The 22,814-nt window shown below is 37.7% G+C and overlaps 2 protein-coding genes across 4 annotated transcripts in view; one reads left to right on the top strand and one right to left on the bottom strand.

Annotated features, from left to right (window-relative positions):
• Window positions 1-9,911, top strand: part of palmdb (palmdelphin b) — a 33,132-nt gene extending 23,221 nt beyond the window's left edge. Inside the window, exons 1-4 of one of the 3 annotated variants that reach the window (XM_066683085.1) lie at window positions 224-323; window positions 4,568-6,632; window positions 6,758-6,846; window positions 7,940-9,911. In XM_066683085.1, the coding sequence (XP_066539182.1) occupies window positions 4,676-6,632; window positions 6,758-6,846; window positions 7,940-8,023 (2,130 nt within the window). In that variant the 5' untranslated portion in view covers window positions 224-323; window positions 4,568-4,675 and the 3' untranslated portion in view covers window positions 8,024-9,911. Of the gene's footprint in view, window positions 1-223; window positions 391-4,567; window positions 6,633-6,757; window positions 6,847-7,939 lie in introns of those variants that run through there. The other 2 variants (XM_066683087.1, XM_066683084.1) reach the window with 2 other exon arrangements.
• A 115-nt stretch (window positions 9,912-10,026) lies between these two features.
• LOC136708495 (putative ferric-chelate reductase 1) lies at window positions 10,027-21,761 on the bottom strand. Its single transcript, XM_066683088.1, has 16 exons — window positions 21,662-21,761; window positions 20,271-20,466; window positions 19,493-19,647; window positions 19,285-19,379; window positions 18,535-18,685; window positions 16,076-16,258; window positions 15,878-15,976; window positions 15,452-15,602; window positions 14,798-14,911; window positions 14,377-14,492; window positions 14,204-14,290; window positions 13,577-13,674; window positions 13,273-13,331; window positions 13,015-13,158; window positions 12,532-12,632; window positions 10,027-12,441 (listed from the first exon to the last, which is right to left on the bottom strand). Exons 1-16 carry the CDS (start codon window positions 21,665-21,667, stop codon window positions 12,349-12,351), a joined length of 1,848 nt encoding a protein of 615 aa, XP_066539185.1. The 5' UTR covers window positions 21,668-21,761; the 3' UTR covers window positions 10,027-12,348.
• Window positions 21,762-22,814: the final 1,053 nt, after the last annotated feature.

Raw genomic sequence — 22,814 nt, 5'->3', positions numbered from 1 at the left:
GTGAACCACAGCTACCAATTCCCAGCAATAAAAAAAAATCAGGCAAAATCTGAAATAGATTTTAAAAAAAGGCTGAAATCATGTATCCAAGGATTTGTTTGATGGCAGTCAGAAGCAATTACATCCTCAGTGAGCAGTGACAGTTCTAAAGGCATCCTGTGAGAGTATTTGTGTGTGTGTGTGAGTATAGGGGAGCAGTCGAGGCAGACTGTTCAGCTATTGGCTGCTTCTCGCACATTCAGTGAGAGAGAGTTGCAGTCTCTGTGGCTACGGGGAAGAGCACCAGCGCAGCTCTCTGCACTCTGCTACTGCCACACAAGCAGGTAGGATAGATACATTCAACTTCCCGACAACTTCTCTACCACTGCATCTACTTTACTGCAACTACAGGTAACTGAGGGAAAAAAATGTCCACTGCATTTTGTGCTAGTGCATGTGTGGAGCTTTACACTGCTGCTAAAACTGACTGTCGGTATTGCATCCATGGGAGCTTAATGGTCATCATGAGTGGCACAAACCTCAAAGCAATAAGGAGATATTGCTTTTAAACTTACAATCCTGTTGCCAATGACATGTTATTGTTTTTGATGACTGGAGATACTTGTATTTTTACTAAACACTGGTGCATGCAATCTTAACCTTTCATGGTGTTATACTGAGAAATGATTTGTAGCAGAAGGCATTGTTTTTGTGTTTCTATGTGGATGTGTATTTGTTTTATTTAATAAACTTTGGACTGAAACAAGAATATAAAACCTGAAACACATTTGGACAAGGAACTCTAAAGAAAAGTTTGTCAAACTAAATGTTGAATAGGATGTGTCTTATTCTTGCATCATGGAAATAGAACAGATTTGAATAACCTTTTCTCTTTATGGCTCTTACCTTTGGGATAAAAAATATTTATGCAAGAGTGTTTTGAATATATATTTTTGAGTTTGCCTATATTCATTTTGTTGCATCCCACAACACAGAAATTTTTATGGCAATCTAAAATTGAATGCTGTGGAAACAATTAGGTAAGGGTTAGATATTTATTATCCACACTGCGTCTATTACTGCTGAACAGAATATTTGATATGCTGACAGAAGCTCAGCTGCTTATCCTAGCCCTCTGCTTATGCGTGCAGAGGATTTCAGGTCCAGGGAGACAGCAGTTAGAGTGGATGAGCACTCACTGCTCCTGATTACTGATGAAGAGCTCTGCCTCTTCATTAAACTGGCAGACAGGGGTGCACTAGAGCACCAGCCCACAAACCTTCTCAGGACTGAGAACTGTTTTGAACTCAGAGCACTCAGCATTGGCCATCCCTAACAGCTGAAAGCATAAAGTCTTCATATACAAATGTACTTAAGAAAATATTGATTCAGATATTACTCCATAACTTCACACACTTTTGGCAAGACTTTGGTTGAAGTATTTAATTTATGTGCAACTTGAACTAATTTTTTCAAGTTAAAGTCAAAACAAACACGTTTTTCAGTGTCAGTGCTAAAATGTCTGTCCTATTCAAAGCTTTATTCCTAATGACAGTCCATTGTGTTTGACTTTTGTGTCATAAATCTCACGAATGCTTCTTAAATTCAGAGACGTTTGAGGATGCACTTGTATGTGTGCATTGCCCAGCAACATCTTTTCTTCTTTGTTTGTTCTCCAGAGAAACTCATGTGTGTCCCTGCCATGTGGTGACTTCTGTCACAGTGGAGGCTAATCAAGCTGTCTCTTAAGGCTCACAGCTTTGCAGAAGCGTGGCTGGCTAGAGGTCTGAATGGCCAGCCCACGCACTGCCAAAGCTCTTTTCATTTCAGCCTCCTTATGATTCACAGGTTATTGTGCCTTTGTGAAAGACATATCCTTGAAATTACAAAAGCAAGTTACCGTTGATACCCTGCATATACATACTTTGTTGAACAGTGAAGCAGGCTCAGTTTCAGTAATGATCAGCTGGATAAGTGATGAGGTGAACATGTCTGATGGAATCTCATACAGAGGTTTACAAAACAAAAGCAGATGCTATAGCATAGTGGGTAATACATTGTCCTCATTGCAGCTATCAAGGGTTAAATTCCCTGCTTGAACAGCGACACCAACTACACCAATAAGTGTCCATGTGCAAGACACCAAACCCTATATTGGCATACATGTGTAACGTGATTTAGTATCAGGTTTCTCTGGATATGAACATCTAAAAAATGTCTTATATGTAAAATAATGTTGTATTATTTACAGAAAACAGCTTTGAGCTAAATTCTGTATTTAAGCAATGAACCTTATTTTTTCACCGAGTGACAACCAGCTAAAAGTGTACAAGTGAACATGAGGACCACAGGGAAGCAACAGTGCACAAGTCAATATGTGTTGGACAATTCAGGGTTTAAGAGCTGTTTATGGAAGTCTGAAATGGGACCATTGCTAAAGGCAATACTTAGAAAAGCCATCACTATCAGTGGCCTAATCACAATGGCATATCTGCCAATAAAGTTCAGGACTGACCACCACAAACCCATAGATTGGTGTACATTTTTTCCCACAGCAAAGGCACAGTAGCTCAGAGTGTATGTAGATTCTATGTAGAAGGCACACTAAGTTACTCAGGGACATAAACGAAATGATCTCCTTCTGGTTGTTCTGGTACAAGCTCATGGTAGGTACATTCTGCTCAGTAATACCTCAGTTTCTCTCTGTCTGTCTTCGAATGCTAATCTGATGTCACTGAATTATTTATTGCATACCGATTTTTATGACACAAATGCTGAGACTAGTAGGCTGCGAGCACGGACGTTTGCTCACCAGCTGAGCTGTTATACCTACTGGGCTGTTGCCATGGCATTCAACACTTTTCCAGTCTGTTGTTTTCATCATGTTTTATGCCTTTTGTCTGGCTTGATTAGGGGGAATATTACAGAAGCTGAAGTGGAGAGCAATTTGAGCTTTTGAGATTTTCTGCCTTTTGAGTCATTTCAGATGCATTCCATTGTGGACAGATTATGTGCATGGGAACTATACCGCAGAGATTATAGACATTGTTATTAGTGTAACAACTTACCTGATAAATCTACAAATCTATTTAACAGGTTTGCAACTAATATATGTATACACTCTAAAAATATTTATTTACATTTTCCAGGGTTTATATATTATATAAATGTACCATTTTATGTTCTGTGATGACAAAGCACTAAACCATTGCTGACGTTTGCCAAGTGGGGATTATGGTGTATTCAGCAGATCTGTGGCCTATATCCAGTGGATGTTGAATTCCCATGGCTGAAAAAGCTTTAGAATCTGTGTGAATATTACTTTGACACTTGGCAGCAGCAACAGATGAGCTCAGAGTTTTAATTGGTTGAGCAGGAATCAAACTACATCAGCTTTAAGTTTATCAGACCACATCAGCACAAACAAAAAATGAGATAATGATGACCTACGCAGCACTTTGTAATTTGTAATTCTAGCTCTCTCAATGGGAATACAAACAAAAGCAGACACAGCAAATGTGTCAGAATGTGCAGTGGCTCTTGCGGCCTTTGCTGTAAGAGCTGTGTCGACACACTGTCAGAAGGACACTGCCTCCCAGGCTTCTGCTCCGCTCCAGGCACTTCCTCTCCTGAGCATAATGGGGGCCACGGCTAATCAGCTGGAGGGACACTGGTGCATCACACGTGGGCGAGGAACCCAATTCTGCAGTCTTATATAATGGATCCACTTAATTCAGGCAGGCTCCTGCCTCCCTTTCCCTCCCTGAGCACAGCCCACTTTGTGAAATTATTCACTGCAATTGTAAACAAACAACTCTTCACATTCCTCTTCAGCATTGTCTAAAGCTTAAATAACAGTATGTAGGGAATGCATGTTTGAAGGAAACAGGGAAAACATGGAACATTGCAATCAAATGTATTTGTCTGATGTGACAGTAATTAAATTAAGGCTATAGAATGCTGAATTGAAAGCATGCCTGCAACTAACACATTTTGGATATTTACATGTTACATTTTGAAGTAAAATCACATTTTGAAGTAAATAAAAACATACTATGATCATACAGGTCATACTGTAAGATCATCAGTAAGATCATACTGATCATACTGATGTTGTTCAAATTACTACACACAGAATGCAAGAAACACAATGTACACAGCATGGGACAAACGTGTGAACTTATTGCTTGTTACTGACCTTTATTTGTTTGTCATCTGAAGCCAGAATCAGCACCATTTCTGGCTATAAATGGTGTAATTGTTTGCTTTAGGCCCCAAAGCCCCTAGTGGGTCCCCCAGGAAATTTATTTGTTTGTTTATGAAGCATCCACACGTTTTCACTCATATATGGTATGTCTGGAAAAGAGTAGTGTTTAAGGCTTCCAAAAGATCAGACACATCACTGGCCTGACAAAAGTATTCATAAAAAGAAAATCTAATTCCCACTACGTTGTGATGAGGGATTACAAAATGTAGCATATCAATGTTACAGGTCAGAGGTATTCTGGGCTGACATTTACTGCTACGGACATTGTTTTTTCTACTGATGTTGGCATTTACCTTTACTTTTTATTTTATTTTTCTGTAGGGAGCTGTAAGGTATCCTGAGGTGGATGGCATAGAAGGAAGTGAAGGTTGTTTTCCCTCTCAGAATCAGGCAGACACAGAGCTGAAGTCCCTCTCCAAGACAGTAACCATGGAGACGAGTGAGCAATCCAGCACAGCAAACATAATTGACTGTGAAATGGAAGTCCAGGAGACTGAGTTACCTGAGAACAAGGACGTGAGCGCTGAAGAACATGAAGCGTGCTATGATGATGATCTATTAGAATCCCTGAGTGCAAAAGTAGTGGTCGACATATTAGCAGAACTGCCTCCCACAGAGATAAACACTGCTGAATTGGAAGACATACCCTGCCCAAAGGAAGCATTAGTCCTTGAGGACAATCACGATGAGCTTAATTGTAATGAATCCATTACTTCCTCTGATACTCCATCTAGTGCTGAGAGTGTGTATGAGAATGAGTCTATGCGAAAAAGACAGGACTCTGTGAAAGAAGAGCTGCCAAAAAATACTGTCTCTATAATACGGAGCATCGAAGACGAAGGTATATTAGAGCCACTCAAGACAGAATCCCAGGAGGCCATCTTTGAAGTCTTAGGCTTAGATGATGAGGCCATGCTGGAGTCATACATTCGGGAGGAAGTTATGTCAGACGTCTCAACCGACTCTGTTCATGACCCTGAGGACTTGGAAGAATGTGTACGTGTAGAAATCGCTGCTGCCTCATCTGACTCTGAAACTGATGAGAAGTGGAGGACTATATTTTCCTCCTCAATCAATAAGGAAGATGACGACTCCTATCTGGATAGCCTTGAGCTGAGTGCACAAGAACTGTTCATTCAAAAGCCTGAAGTAAAGAACACAGAAAACAGCTCAGATGCAAAAGAAGACGAGGTAGAAGAGGACATCATTCCAGTGGAAGATGTGTTAGAGCAACCAGAGAGCAACTCGACTTGTGTGCAGCCAACAAAGGAAATCTCTTATAATCCTTCATCACTGTTCCATGGCTTGTCCAAGATTTCAGAGGATGAGGAAGAACTCGGTAAGAATTCAGTAAACCACAAGGACATTTCATCAGGCTGCACAAAGTCAGACCCAAACAAGAAAGTGCCGAAGGATTACTGTGTGATTCAAGAGATGAAGAGTGAAAATGTCAGTACTGAACATGTGGATTTCAGAGTTGCTCGCAATCAGTGGCTGCAGATGGAGGAGCAAACAAAGAATCTGGTGCACCAACCAGTCAGCAAGACGGGCACCTGCCAGGGCAGTCACAGTTTCATGTACACGCCAGTGCGCAACATCGACAGGCCCAAGAAAGATCATGACCTTGAGAGTTTGCCACTTGGAAGAGACTTCTCCCACAACAATCAGTTCAGCCCCTGCTCAGAAGATTCTGGACTGGATGACTCCAGTTACAGATCACCTTATGATGACCCGGAGACCCCCGTTGAGAAGGAGATCCGTTCTGTCATTGAGAAAGAAGAAAACCTAAGGCGTGAAAGAGGAATGTCCAAATCGTTCTCAAGTGACTGTGTGCAAGGAAAAGGAAGACCAATCATCTTAAACCCTGGACATTTATGCAAGGAAGTGGATGAGAAAAGAAAGATGTTTGACCATCAGGATGACAACTGCAGATTATCATCCAGCAGCAAGATGCCATCTTTCATCATCACTTCTTCGCCAACAAGAGGATCAAACAAACATGAAATGGCAGCCAACAATGTTATTATTCTTGAACCGGAACCTTCCCATCAAAGTCCACGCCATGCTGGAAAACTGGTGAGCTCTAAATCTGCTGACTGGAGATCAGAGGATCCCCCTAACGTAATTATACTGGAAACATCCAACCTGATCATTCGAAGTGCATCTGAGTTTAACCTAAACTCTTCTGTGGAGACTCAAGAGAAGACTTTCCTTAACAACCCATTTTTCAAGCTGCGATCAAGGAGCACCATCTCTCTGGTTGATGAGGAGATCAAGATGGTAAAACAACGGGAGGAAGAGCTCAAAAAACAAAGAGCCAGTGTTTACACTAAAGAGAATTTCCTGGGTTCCCCTAATCTTCTGGACGGTTCATATGACAAACAAGGTGTGTATATGCTGAGAACAAAATATTCTTTCATGTCATGTAGAGTTCTCAAGATAGGCTATTTTAATGGTGCATTGGTAGGTTATTAAACACAGGCTGAATAAATACTGTCTGCCCATTTTCAGATGATATCCCAATAAAGTGTAAATCATCTCCCTCGTCCCCTATGAAGACTTACAAGATGGACCGTTCAGTGCTATCATGTGATCACAGAGTAAGTTTCAAATAATATATACTAAACTACAATGAATTAGTATAAAAATGGCCTGGAATACCATGATTTCTCACCTAGAAATCAGTTAACAAGCATTAGCCTTAGGGCAGGAAACTACCACTAATCCAAAAACAAGCCTTTTTTAGCGAAGAAAGTGGTTGTTTTTTATATAGAAGAAAAATCAGTAACATTTTATTTGAATACAATATCTATAGGAATCACTGACCATATTTACTACCCATTATAATGTACTCATTAATGTACTCAAGGCATTAGAATCATGGCTACACTTTAGACTTTACAGCGATTTTTATTTTTGCTTGTGAACTGATCAAAAAGTGCATTAGAAACTAAGTTTAATAAGGATATCCAGTTTCTAAGAAATTCTATCTCAGCTCATAAACTGCATTATGACTAACACCTCCCTGGTTATAAACACACTGAGCCATGCTGTGAATCTGATTGTCACCTTATGAATCATATTTCTTCAGATGGGATAACAGCTTTTTCATTTTAAATTAATTGTAACGTATATGCAGACTTTTAGCATACTGGGTAATGTACGTATAGATTATAATTAAAGACATGACATTAAAATTCAAATAGGAACCTACACCTTGTATGTGATTCCTAATAAAGACTTACAGATTAAATAGTAAATCAAAAGTAATTAAATCCACAGGATTTCCAGTTTGTTAGTTCTCACTATAGGTTACAACCTCTGGCAGACCAACTAACTATTCATAATGTAAAATAAACGTGGTTTAAGGAATAATGCATATAATACTTGTTGAAAGCCATGTGTATAATACTTAATGAATATTAAGAATGTGCTTCTATATTCTGAGGACATAGGATTTGTAGACCGAAACCTGGATACTGGACTAAATGACAAAGTGAGCTCATTTTAAATCAACAGAGTAAACCTAATGCAAAACAGAATGCTGTTTTTCTTAAAAAAGCATTGTGTATAATATCAAATCAGTAGACAGAAAATGTAGTATCTAAGTGTCCATTAAATGTTTTTGAAAGGACATGACATTTAACTGGCACTGAAAGCATCTGAATGATCTTTAAACGTTTCCCTCCATAGTTTCCTGAGTCCTATGCTGGAGGTCGCCGTAAAAGTGCCATGGCCCTGCGGTGGGAGGCAGGGGAGTTTGCAAATAATGACTAAAGAGCAGCAGACCTAATATCAACTCACAGTATTCTTTGTTCCATGTAAGACTAGCAGTGTTACAGACTCATGCTGATTTCATGTGACGCCTGCCGTATAAGCACATGCTGTTGCTGCTTGTGTGGTCTTTTCAGCTCTTCGTTAATGTTCTGCAAACTATAAGAGTGTTTGCCAAGACGCCTGAATGTTAGCTGAATGTTAGTTGTTCAATCTATGCTTGTTTCTCAACAGAAATGCTCAATAAGAATTTAAGCATATTTTATTGTAATGTCTTAGTACAAAGGAGAGGAAAATATTTAATGTATTTTCATATTGTATTTTCTTGTAAGGCGAATTTGTATGTCCCTGCGATACAGTCAAATCTGCTAAACAGGATAACAAAATAAATACGAGCATTTTGTTTTTCTTTCAGTGTTATTACACTGAAATCCAATCAGAAATATTCTGTAACACTTTAAGGCAATGGGGTAGATTTGCTCTTGACATTGGAGGTGACCTATGAATACGCCCCACCCCCCCCTCCCATTTTTCCCCCCTTTGCTCCGTGATAAAATGACAATGTAATAGAACTGCCAGTTGGCAGCTTGTTGTGCAGTTAATTTCCAAACCATGTTATTCATAGTTATAGACTTTTAGCCTGCTGTTATTTGGATGGATTCATATGGCGATATTGTCTTTATGACTTACACATTCCTTTGAAAAGTATCTCATGTCCACCTTCTTTTTTGCTGCCATCCTCATTTGCTTTTGACACCCATGTGCCATCCATGATGCACCTGAGTCTTATGACTGGAAAGACAGAGACTCAAGTAACAGCAGTGAGAGGCAAAGCCAATCAAACTGGCCACATGTGTTTCAGGAAGGTAGGACTCTAGGAGAGAAAGTGATTTAACCCTTTTCTGTACCTCTAGACTAATGAGATGTTGACAGATAGTTTGTCTATTTATTTATTGGAGGGGATCAAATTATTAGTGGGGAAAGTTCAATAATCGCTGGATATTGGTGGGGACACGTCACCTCCTTCCATGCTAATTCTACACCCTTGCTTTAAGGTTGTCTATATAACTTATTCATAACATCTTCAAAATGCTTAAATCAACATTTATAAAGTATGTGTCTTACATGATATTGCTATGGACTACAGTGTGATTTTTTGAGATGCTTATTCAAAGTAAATTATTATTATTTTTTTCTTTTTCCAGTGAAACTCTTGGCAGCCAAAATAAAAATGACATGGAGGTACCCCTCTGGACAGAATGTGGTTTGACACTTTTTTGGCTTACATTTTCGTGTTAATAATCGTTTATTTTTAAAGCATTTTTATTTTGTACATTGTTGTACATTCTCATTACTACATTTTTTTTAAAATATTTTGTGCCAGACTGTTAATTCAACAGTCTATATTTTGTTGAGGGAAAGGTTTTTTATCACAAGTTTGACTCTCCTGGGGTTCAATGCTGCTTTGCATGTCGCTTTTCTATATGGACAATAAATTACTCAAAGTCTGAATCTTGTTGTGGGACACACTGCAGTTTATTCAAGACAAGCGAGAAAGAACATCAATAAAAATCTAACCTCTAATACTTGGGATAATTGCTAGCATTTAACCCCAAGGGAGTTAAACTTAGGATAAATTACTTTTTGCTAACAGTATATGGAGTGTTGAATTAATCTTCTGTTACAATAAAAAAAAAAAAACATGGAATAAAATGGAGAAAGAATAACAATATACATATGCAAATTCTTCCAAAAGTAAACAATAAAAAAGATAATAATGAAAAAGACTAGAAAGTCTAGGAACAGTGTCTAAACACTTTCTGTCCAAAGAGGTAAATCCAGATGCTGTTTATTTTGGCTGTCCAGAAATTAAGCATTACATTGAAAATAATTTATAGTTAAAACTGTTTTCAAAATGAAAAATAAGCACTTTTATTTAGAAATAAATCTCTCAATATAAAATGTATACTTTATAAATGTGGATTTAAACATTTATGAACATGTATTTAAGCCTTTATTGAAGATATTGTGAATGTTATCTATAGCCACACAAAATGTTACCAAATATTAATTACAGACAGTTTTCCCTTTTCTTTAAAATAGTTAGCATTTTCCATTAGAGGCGTTTTATGTATGAATACTGTCCTATTCTGATATAACATTTACCTTTTAGTATTTCCATTTAATACATCCCAAAATGAAGATGCATATTTACTATTTAAGTGACTATTTAAATGTGTTAATGAAGAAGCACTATAATTACATTGCTTTGTAATTTGTCTAAGAAATATGTTTGTATGCTTATGTGAATCCATTTTGGTAATTAGGACTATGAGTATTGCTTGCTTATTCCATGTATAAGCCATTCTCAAACTTTTGCATTGCTTTCTATTAAAAAGAAAAAAAAAGAATAAAGTTTAAAAAAAAGGGAAAAACTGTTCAAATTACTATTACAATAAATATAACTTTTGTCTCAGATGATTATTCTGCATATAGTTAAAATACAGACAGACATTATGAGCTTTAGGCTGGATTAGTATAAATACAAAAAAAATTCTACTCTGTTGTTAAATCTTATTGCACTACAGCAGCATGAAATCACACTGAAGCAGTGTGTTCAAATGACACATTTCTAAATGATGAGAGCTCCACTGCTGAAACCAGCCATGGGAGCTTAACAGAACCCAAAAAAAGTAAAATAAACTGAAAATCCAAAAGATCACTGCAACAGATTTTTAAGACATCAATGAGTCATATACACATCCACTTTTAATTTATACATAATTAACAATCATACACATTTTTTAATCATTCATTTGTACATAAACTTATGTTTGATTTGATTAAAAATCTGCCAAAATGGCAAAAATATATATAATACAGAAAATGTTTAGTGCATAAATATCATACAAACTTGAGGGTTCAAAAATCAGAACAGAAAAACGTCTGTATTTGAAGGCAGCATGATTTAAAGAGAATGTATTATAAAAAGGCACAGAGCAAAAACATCATCTCTGTACAATTTAAACTGTGCATACAAATTATAAACTACTGTCAGTTAAAAAGAATATATTGGTGATAAATTATTCAGTTTACAAAATCATTTACATTCTGAAAATTCTAATTAATTAAAAACATAATACGAACTTTAACAACCAAAGAGGAAAAAGACCTCCTTATAACATTGTGTATGCACTACATTGCCAAAAGTATTCATTCATTTGCCTTTGCATGCATACGTATGTGAGCGACAATCCTATTCCATATTCAGGTTAATACAATGCCGGCCCATTCAGCTCTTCTGCGAAGGATTTCCACAAGGTTTAGGACTGTTTGAGAATTTTTGACAGTTCCTCCAAAAGCGCATTTGTAAGGTCAGACACACTGTGCAGGACAGTCAAGTTCTCCACCAAACTTGCTCATCCATGTCTTTATGGACCTTGCTTTGTGCACTGGTGCACAATTATGTTGGATTAGGAAGGGGGCCCACAAAGTTGGCAGCATGAAATTGTGCAAAATCTCTTTGTATGCTGAAGCATTAAGAGTTTCTTTTTAACTGGAACTAAGGGGCTGAGCCAAACTCCTGAAAAACAACCCCACACCAAACTTTACACTTGGCACAATGTAGTCAGATAAATGCCATTCTCCTGGCAACCACCAAAACCAGACTTGTTCATTGCCAGACAGAAGCTTGATTCGTCACTCCAGAGAACATGTCCCCACTGCTCTAGAGTCCAGTCTCAGCATGCTTTACACCACTGTTTACAATGCTTTGCACTGATCTTGGTGATGTAAGACTTGAATGCAGCTGCTTGGTCATGGAAACCCATTCCATGAAGCTCTCTATGCACTGTTCTTGAGCTAATCCGAAGGCACTATGAAGTCTGGAGACATTATAGCGATTGACTCTGCATAAAGCTGATCTCTGCACACTATGCGCATCAGCACCCACTGCCCCAGCCGTAACTTTACCTGCCCTACCACTTCATGGCTGAGTTGCTGTTGTTTCCAATCACTCCCACTTTGTTTATAATACCACTGACAGTGCACTGTGGAATATTTAGTAGTGAAAAAAAACGACTTTTGCACAGGTGGCATCCGGTCACGGTACTATGCTGACGTTCTATAGAGCAACCCATTAGATCATAAATGTTTGTAGACACAGTCTGCATGCTTAGGTGCTTGGTGTTATACATATGTGGCCATGGAAGTGGTTGGAACATCTGAATTAAATTATTTGGATGAGTGCTTGAACACTTTTGGCAATATAGTGTGTGTGTGTGTGTGTGTGTGTTCAGCTGGCCAAACAGTTTAGTTGTCTATTTAGGTCACACTCCACCAATTGTGACAAGAAGAATAATCAGAAATCCAAGGTTTCCACAGAGGTAGACAATCAAAACAAGCTTTTTAAAACAGGGACCCTGCAATCAGAAAAATATGTTTACTACATTAATTATTCTGGTATAAAATAACAGTAACATTAATGCAAAGGATAAAATACATTGTCTAACCTTGACACAGGTCTCATTCCCAGACGGAACAAACAAAATCTCCTCTTTGTCTTCAGTTTTTATGTTTTCTGTGTGGATTTCAAAATTTTTGAAAAATTGACCTACACCATGTCAAAAAGACAAGAAATGAGAAGAGGGAAAGATGGTAATCATTATTATTCAGCTGAGGCATTTTACAGCATCATATCTTGCTTTTTGAATACATACTGACACAAAACATGTTTTAAGCCACTCCAGGGTGGCATTTAAAGTTATTAGCATTCAGAACTGCACTCCAACTGGTAACAAGGTACATAAAAGCCTTTTACTGACTAATGCTATTTGTCTGCACAATCTGTTTCCTTTTCACCAGCAGAAAAATTGTAATTACTAGAATGGCACAAATTATTGTTCTGTATGGACAGGTCAGGTCCTTTGAGAATGGAAAGAGCACTAATAGCTACGTACTATAGCAAGGGTTTTGTTGTAAATGGATGTACTGACCTATTGGGAAAAGCCCCCTCCTCTGCACTTCCAGGATCAAGTCTGTTAACACAAACCAGACCACATACCCAGCTAGGACCCATGTGGACCAGGGGCCTGGGAGCAGCAGGGCCTGCTGATGAATCCCCAGGAAGATAGCCACAACTAAAGTAAAAGGCATATTTCATTTTTATTTCTTTTTAGTTTGCTCTCATTTTGTCATAACTACATTTAATCATTTTACACAAGATGATATAAAACATAATTTTTTTCCCTTACCAGCAATTATTTGAGCTATAGTACCAGTGCCCAAATGGAGCCAGTTGAAAATATATCTTCTGCAAACAGAAGGTTCATAGTAAAGCATGAGCATATGATGACCTTAATACTTGTAACTGTGCATTCACATATTGCTGAAATCTAAACTACATCTCTTAACAGCCTCAAAAAAAATTGCAGGAAATAAAGTAATATAATTCATAGAACCATTTCTGTTGGTACATTCATCATAATTTGACATGATGCAAAAATATTTACAAACTACAAATATTCATGTGTGACTTCAGTGAGGAATAACTGTTACCTAGATGAGTCTGGAGCAGGTCTGAACAGAGCCATGATGGGCTGGATAAGAGCCAGAGCCATGACAGTACAGCCAAGGTAAGGATGTGAGCCTGCACGCTTTGAAAACCATAAATAAGGCATTATCTCACAAGATATGATGCGAACAGCAGCCAGAAAGAAAACACTGACACACTGCAAAGTCTACGGACACACAACCTATTGGAAATTCTATGGAACTTAAAATGGTTTAATCACAAAGCGCTAGCATGCTTTGGTTGCAACAGTAAAAGAGTGACCTCTGTCGGTGACACTGTGCAAGCACTAATAAATGTAATGGATCCCAATAAGCAGGGATGAAATGCACCAGCCTGGAACATGAGAACAAACCCCATAGCATTGTCCTCCGCAAAATGGAAAATGTGGCAAAAATTCCACTAAGTGGTAATAATAATAATAAATGATCAAACTAAACATTACTCAATTTTCCCATCTATTATGCACAGACCGCATGTGAGTGTATGACACATTTAGACATGCTGAGGAACAGTCACACAGCCATGCATTTGGTGGCGGGGGCTGAGAGAGAATGACACACTGCTGAGCATTAGTCATACAGACAGACTGTGTGTGTGTGTTTGGATGTTACCTTGCTCCATCCTCCCCTGTATATGAAAGGCAAAATGAAGCCAGTGCATGTCAGAATGACTGTGATAAGCATTAGTCCTCTGTGAATCTGTGGGAAACAAAATATCTTGTTGTCAACTCATGGAAATCACAGAGAAACATATATTACTGATCCTTCAACTCAAATATTCCTACCTGGAACCAGACCCTCTGTCCAAACAGAGTTGTATCAGACCAGTCAGGTTTGAAATATCGGGCTATAATAACTCCAGTGCTGACAGTGGTCATCCAGGCAATGAGCATAAACACCGCTACATTCAGAGAGGAAAAAAGCACAGATTTGCAGGGTCAACATTATTAATGGTTAGAATAAGAATAAACATGCCACATACTTAATGCATATCATATACTACATGACGTGTCATTCATTCAGTAACAATCATCATTCCATAACTTTTATTAGTTCTGAATTTAGAGAACTTTAGTAGTTACAGCAGCATGCATCCTGTCAGTTAGATCAGAAGTTCCTCATCAACAGTAGCAACCAGTGGAAACAAAAATCAGAAAATAGGACTGGACTAAAGGTGCAGAATTAAGACTTCTGTAATAACCTCACCATGGAATTTGATAAGCAGTGAAGACCGAGAGCCTGTTAGATCCTCTGGAGACCCAATAATAAGCACAGGACTGGTTGAGATGAGAGGTTGTCTGTCATGTCTGTGAGTCCTCCCTACAGGTGACGCATACATGTTATTATAATTTTTAATTAAGGAGAACCTAATTTATGACATAAAAAAAATGTACTGTATACACATACACACATATACATACATATATATATATATATATATATATATATATATATATATATAATATTGTAATGTATATAACACACACAGTATTGTGCAAAATTTTAGGCCCAACATTTGAATAAAACCAAATAGAATTATTCCAGTAAGTGTGATATTCTGTGTGTGAATGTATTGGTTTAACTTTTTCCAAATCTCTCCTCATGGCAATCCGTACGATTTGAGGTTATCATCCAATACCTAGTTTTACCCGTTCATAAATAATGATTTGAATGTGAACACAAATTATCTTATATTTTCTTATTTGTCATATATATTTTTTTGTATTTACTGTGATTATATATAACTTTAAACAAGCACCACACTTACTGAGAAGGCATTAGTTTAAATATATATAATTATCTTAAATGCCTAAGACTTCTGCACATATATATATAAAAACAAGAAACAGAAGCACTCACCATTCTCTGCTCGGCCATGAGCCATGAAAATATAGTGTGTTTCATTCAGGTTTGATCTGTTCTGATTTGGGGGGAGGATGAGTATATTTCTGCGGAAACTGCACTGGATCACTCCATCTGCCAGCCTCCACGCTGTGTCTCTCAAAACATTCTACAGCAGCAAGAGGTCAAAGAGCGTAGAGAAAGCACATCCACAGCAAAAAAATGTATTTATTTTTTTTAACAGCTAGACTTTAAAAGTTACCCGACTGAGCACAGCGGGCAGACACTTTCAAGAGCAACTCATAACTTTAAACGTATGTGTCTTGCCTAAGCACTGCAACTTTAAACAAACTGTTCCTGTCCAAGCTCGAACCCTTGTCTGCTGTGTGGTTCATGCACTTGTGCATGTTTCTCTGACTCATCATCAGCAATATGTGTGTTTACCTCTGAAGCAACCACTGGATGTGTCCTTCCCTGAACATAAGCAGCGTAGATTTGAACACTGTCCCCTTCCTTAATGCACAAGTAGACATCATCTTCTCCCTACATACATACACACATTCATCTTTCTACATATCACAACATATTCACAGGACATACCACTAAACAAAATGAAACAATGCCAAGGTTTAAAAAGAGTACCATCCATTTATCTGTGGACAGGGCAAACGAGACATAACCCGGGGCAGCCCCACTGAGCTCAAACACCACACTCTCCTCCTCTCTTCTGAATGACAGGAAGTAACAGATGGCATCAGACTTTGGGTCACAGCCTGCAGGCTCCCTCAGACAAGACTTCTCATGGCCACAGCCTTTTGAGCTGAACTATGAAGAAAAAAAATAAAACAGTACAAAAAATCACTTCTGTGTATTATGGGTACTATTTTTAAGAGATTCATATTCTAATGTAATTTTAGAAACAAGTATTTCCCTGAGCAATCTTTTTGTTATTTTAATTAAAATATCTAAAGGAAATTGGACACCTAACAACCATGCAATACCTGTTACAACACCTAATCAATCCCCACCGGATAAACAGTACTTTGATTTTTAAATGATTTTCTTAAGAATGTGCAAACAGTAAACAAAGCAAATTGTGAAAACACAAAAGTACTGAAGAAATTACTTAACACAAGTTGTATTTTACATTACTTAAATTGTAAAATGTAATGAACAAAAATGTAGATTTCTTGTGAGGAATAACTTAGGACACCTCCACATTTCTTGCTATTTAAAATGTCCATTTTTAGAATCAGGTACAAATGATTAGACCATAGTTAAAGAGGACATTGGAAGAGGCTATTATTTAAACCTCAGACTTTATTTTGATTTGCCCTTGATTGTTGAAATGAGTGGTCTCACTGTGGCGAGATCTAAAGAGGCCATCAGAAAGAAGGTTATATATGTATACAAGTCTGTGAAGGGATGTAAAAAGATATCAAAACAATTAGAAATCAGCCACTCCACTGCCTGGAAAATAATTTAAAATCAGAGAACATTTAAACCAACTGCCAACACGGCCAGGTCAGGCCATCCTAGCAAGTTCAGTTCAAGAGCAGATAGCAAGATGCGTAAAGAATTATTCAACTATCCTAAAATGTCATCACGAGACCTAGAGGTAACTCTTGCCACAGTTGATCTCAAGGTACATGCATCTACCAGCAGGAAAAGACTGCACAAGTTTGATTTTCATAGATGGTCTGCCAGGAGGAAACCCTTGCTGTCAAAAAAACATCAGGGCAAGACTAAAGTTTGCCCGAGAGCACCTAGACAAGACCAGGACTTCTGGAACAATGAGCTTTGAACAGATGAATCCAAAGCTGAATTATTTGGGCACAGTAACAGAAGACAGGTCTGGCTCAAACCAATGCAGCATTTGAGCACAAGAACCCTATACCAACTGTGAAGCACGGAGGTGGAAATATCATGGTTTGTGGCTGCTTTGCTGCAGCAGGGCCTGGCAAGCTCGCTATCATAGAATCTACTATGAATGTTTCACTGTATCAGACGGTGCTTGAGGAAAATATAAGACATCTGTCCAAAAACTGAAGCGGATGTGAACCATGACCCAAAACATTCCAGTAAATCAACCAAGGAATGGCTCAAATGTAAGAAATGGAGAGTTCTGAAATGGTTGAATCAAAGCCTGGAACTTAATCCTACTGAGATGCTCTGGAGTGATCTGTGCATTCAAGAAACCCCTCAAACATCACACAGCTGAAAGAATTCTGCATGGAGGAATGGGAAAAATTTTCTCCCAGTCGATGTCAGAGACTGGTAGATGGCCTAATTGAGGTTATTTCAGCCAAAGAAGAAAATACCAGCTATTACAGCACAGGGTGTCCTAATCACAATTTGTTTACAACTTATGTTTATACGTAATTTCAGCTGTTTTATTTGTTTAGTTATATAAGCTCCATCTCTGTTTATCTATGTTTATATATGTTCAAAAAGACAACAATTTTCATGGGGGAGCTTTTTTCACATGACTCTACACTTATTTAGCTATTCAAATGTCTGTAAAATTCTCTATTAAATATAAAATCCCCCCCCCCCCCCATCTCAAATTTAACATATATTCAATGACCAATTAAAGAAATTAAGGATGGTCTCTGGTCTTTACAAACTTGTAGGTGTTATAAGAACACAAGGACCTCACTAGGATAAAAAAACATTCATGCAGAGGCTGGAGCTGAGGTGGTTGGATGGATTTACAAGAAGAAATAAAATATCAGTAGGGGCAGGACATGCCAAATTAGGTCCGTTTCAAGGGTTTACACATAATAAGCCTGAAAAAGTTAAAAGTGCAGCTCAAGACAGCTTTGTAGGATTTGCAGCTCCAAAATAAGTAGTTTGCCAGATTTTAAGGCTTTGTTTGTATGTAACTCCTTAATAACTTTAATTTCAGCCCTGCGAGCAGCTTGTTTTTACTTACTCACTACACAAACAAAACAGTCACTTATGAGTCTCTGAGAAATTAAAGCATAAGTGTAATAATAAATAAATAAATAAATAAATAAATATTGTTTAGCTGTCTAAATCCTGATCAATATGAGTGCCATTACAGAAATCATATTAAAATAATTTGTAGTTAGACTTACAGGCTGTGTCAGAGTTCCTGGAGTTGTTGTTGTTTTAGCTGCTGACCGCTGTGCAGTAGACAATGGAGGAAGAGGTGGAGCCCCATTCATAGACACTACAGGCCCTGGAACCCTGACCCAATAAAGCTTGTATTTCTGGACAATTGTCACCCTGAAACCCACACAAAACACACTCATCAGCTTATAATTGTGCAAGGAGTTACATGTACATAACATGCAAACTTGTTTCCTAGTTTTACAGAACTGTTCATAACAGTTAATAACAGCAAAAATGTGACAAAATATTTGATTTGTTGATTTTAACACCACTAAACGCAATAAAAAAAAACAAAAAAAAAAACAAAGTTCAACATAGACATAGTAGACAAACTTAATAACACTTAATAACCACAATGTTAAATACTGAATATATAATAAACAAAAAAAACAAAGAAAACAACAACACAACCAAAACTTGACAGATAAATATTTTGAAGCCTCAGAGAGAGGAGCTTAAAGTATGAATAAGCTCATATTTTTCTCAAATATTTTGTAACATAATGAACAGTGATAAGGCAAAGCATTCCACCAGCGCAGAGCACTATATGAAAAGACTCTAGTAACAATAAATGTAAGTGACACAAGGCTGCTGAAAATTGAGAGAACTTACTGAATTGATAACTCAATAACATGTCTGAAGAAACACATCTCAAAAATAAACGCAATATTCAAGTGCTTAAAAGCAGAGAGACTATGTACATGGATACTCACTGAAACTGGACAAAAGTGGGAGACTCCTGGGGTGCAGTCCAGAGGACTTGAACTTCTTTTTTATGGGCATCATTACGGTGGCTCACTGCAGAGTCCTTTAAAATAGAAAAGAGTTAAATATGTTACAAATTAGGTTTGATTTAGTGAAGCAATTCATGTTTGCTCCTGAAAAACTAACATGTAGCTAACATTCTGAGAAATCTCAGACCTCTCTGTCACCACACTGGAGAAGTTGTGAGATTGTGGGGTCAAGCAGTGTGAAATAGCCAACAGCTCCAGCATTAAGATTTTCTGCATTTCGAGCTTCTATGAGAAAGCCTTTGAAATAAAGGCTATCCCCTGAAGGCACAGTTGATAAAGTTACTGTGAAAACAAAATACAGGCAAATACTGTGTAAGTATTATCAGCAAAGTTTCATTCAAGCTTGGTTAGACAAAACATATAAAGAAAACCTATTCAAACAAAGTCACTGTGACCCAGTCAAAAACATCATAAGATATTTGAACATCATGCATCACAATATAGATATTTCCTTATTTATGAGCACTGCTACTTTGTCAATAATGCAATGCTATGGCTCTTTATTTATTACAAAACAACAAAAAAATAAAAATAAAATATGTTAACATTTTTTTTATCAAAAAGAAACAGGCTATTTTATGTCCTTGGAACAGGAAATTGGATTAAAATGTCTTTGAGAACAAGTGGAAAATAGTCAGAATTACAAATTAACTGATATTACATTTCTATAAAAACAGTTACCTTCATATCGTCTCCAAAATATGTGCAGAACACAGAATTACACAAACACAAAACACATTACTACGAGGAAAAACGATGGACAAAATGGCTGCACAAATATATGTAAAGTATTTCAGCAATGTTTCAAACAGGATTCATGTAACAACAAAGAAAGTGCTCTCCTTGACTGGATTTGAGAATGTTAAATATGTTTCAGCTGTTCTTCAGCGCAAATATCAGAATACCTTTAATCTGGTCCCCGGGACTGAATTTGGACTTATCCACAGTGATGTTGTACGGCGCAGGCTCAGGACTTGACTGATGGCCATGCATGGGCACCATGTCATCACAAGCTTGGGTAACTTTCCCATTACTGAAGCAAACAGTGGTTTTTAAACATGCAACAAACAGGATCAACAGAGCCCAGGTCTTCACTGAGAGCTGAAAAAAAAATTAATTACTTTAAAAAAAGTCACTGTGAGATTAAAAACTCTTTTTTTAATCAATACTATTTGAAAACACCAGATGTGGCCTTATATTGTGCCAGCATTTCAATGAAGCAACATACACTCCTCACAATAACCTGGAACATTATTAACGTTAGTTCAGACAGCAACATTATTCTATTACTCTTTGATTATTTGTGATTACACAAGCAATATCTTGTAGAAATTAAAGTCACCTTAAGTCATGTAACAGCACAAACACAAACAAACAAATTTCCACCAGATACACAGTTTAACTGTTGTGTAATCTGTCATTTTACACAAGCTGCACTTATAGATAAGAAAACTATCCTAGTACCTCTGTCCGTGTGTGCTATTCCCATAAAGACGAGAAAAAAGTCTTCTTTTTTGTGTATCACAAGCTTGTGTTTAACTGACAGACTAATAAGCCATAAAACCCCACATCTGTTTATCAAAATTACATATTTAGAAATGTTTTTTTTTATTCCCTGTTGCCTTTAAAATGGCAAAAATTTTACTTGTGTCATAATTACTAATAATTTCCTACAAACTTCTTAATACTTTTCTGGGCTGGGTTCTCCTCTTGTGAAGGCACTCGATAACAAAATCTATCAATTTTCTTAAGTTTTTGTTTTTTTTATGCTAATTTTTCAGAAGTTGTAGCCAATTACAAAGCAGCCGTCACCACAAGGAAACAAACTCGGAGAAACAAGTTAGTGGTCAGTGAAGTGAAATTTGACAAACCACCAAAACTGTGCATAAGTTCATGTCCACGAGTAAACGTAACTTCTATATACTAACTTCATGAAAAATATATAAAAAGTTACAGGAGTCCAAGGTCATGGTTTTTCGCATGTGGCCTTTGTCCAGGTTAATACTGCTTTTTGATTGCAATAAACATCTAATAGTAGGGTATTACGGCTGCTGCTGAAATGAAATCCAGTTTGTGCAAAGGTCTAGCAGATGAAAACGAATAATAATGTTAGATTTCCTGAGACATGCTGAGAGTGACACAAACCAGTCTATTTCCTTACACAAAAGGCGAGGTAGAGCGAAGCACTCCGTCCATTAATACATTCAAATATAAACGCATTTTCATAAACACTTAATCTCACACAGAGTGAATAACACCGAGTATTAGTAATTAAACTCCGGACAAATAAACTTACCTCCATAATCGCGTGTTTGTGAGAGTGTACTTGAGACCCTCGGAGTGGAGTGTGTAGTTGCTGAACAGGAAGCTCCGGATTGGCTGGAAGAGCAATGCGCTGTCACGTGACCCTGCCATGCAGCGTTCACTGAACCGGTCATCAACATTTATCAGATTAGAACCCGTCCTGCAGATCCAGAACATAACCTCGGTTCGTCTGCCACTGTTCTCTTATAAACATTCATTCATTCATTATCTGTAACCGCTTATCCAGTTCAGGGTCGCGGTGGGTCCAGAGCCTACCTGGAATCATTGGGCGCAAGGCGGGAACACACCCTGGAGGGGGCACCAGTCCTTCACAGGTCAACACAGATACACACACATTCACACCTAGTCGCCAATCCACCTACCAACGTATGTTTTTGGACTGTGGGAGGAAACCGGAGCAAACCCACGCGGACACGGGGAGAACACACCAACTCCTCACAGACAGTCAGGGAATCGAACCCACAACCTCCAGGTCCCTGGAGCTGTGTGACTGCGACACTACCTGCTGTGCCACCCTTCTTATAAACACACTTTGTATAAAATATACACGGTCTATTCTGTTTAAAACTCAGTCACCTTTTGATTTTGTATTACATTTTACTATAACAAATACATTTGAAAGAAATTTAGAAATTTTCTATAAAATTGTAGGTGTCTCCCCTAAAACTATTATTATAGTTTAGACAAATAATATTTAACTTCTGCAAACATTTAAAAAAGCAAAAAGCAAATAGTGTTGTATCTGTCAAAAATTTATTGGTTGTAGAGTTAAAAAATAAGAACCATCAGGGTTTATTCATCATTCAATCATTCATTCATTCATTGTCTGTAACTGCTTGTCCATTTCCGGGTCAAGGCAGGTCCGGAGCCTACCCGGAATCACAGGGCGCAAGGCAGGAACACATCCTGGAGAGGGCGCCAGTCCTTCACAGTGCGACACACTCACACCTATGGAAATATTTAAGTTGCCAATCCACCTACCAACGTGTGTTTTTGGACTGTGGGAGGAAACCAGAGCACCAGGAGGAAACCCACGTTAATTAATTAATTCATTGTGTGTAACCGCTTATCCAGTTCAGGGTCACAGTGAGCCTACACAGAATCACTGGGCACAAGGCAGGAAA

This window comes from Hoplias malabaricus, chromosome 10 (genome assembly GCF_029633855.1).
Source record: "Hoplias malabaricus isolate fHopMal1 chromosome 10, fHopMal1.hap1, whole genome shotgun sequence".
NCBI classification, from domain to species: domain Eukaryota; kingdom Metazoa; phylum Chordata; class Actinopteri; order Characiformes; family Erythrinidae; genus Hoplias; species Hoplias malabaricus.
Note: the sequence above shows the minus strand (reverse complement) of the source record. Positions and strands in the feature narration are given on the sequence as shown.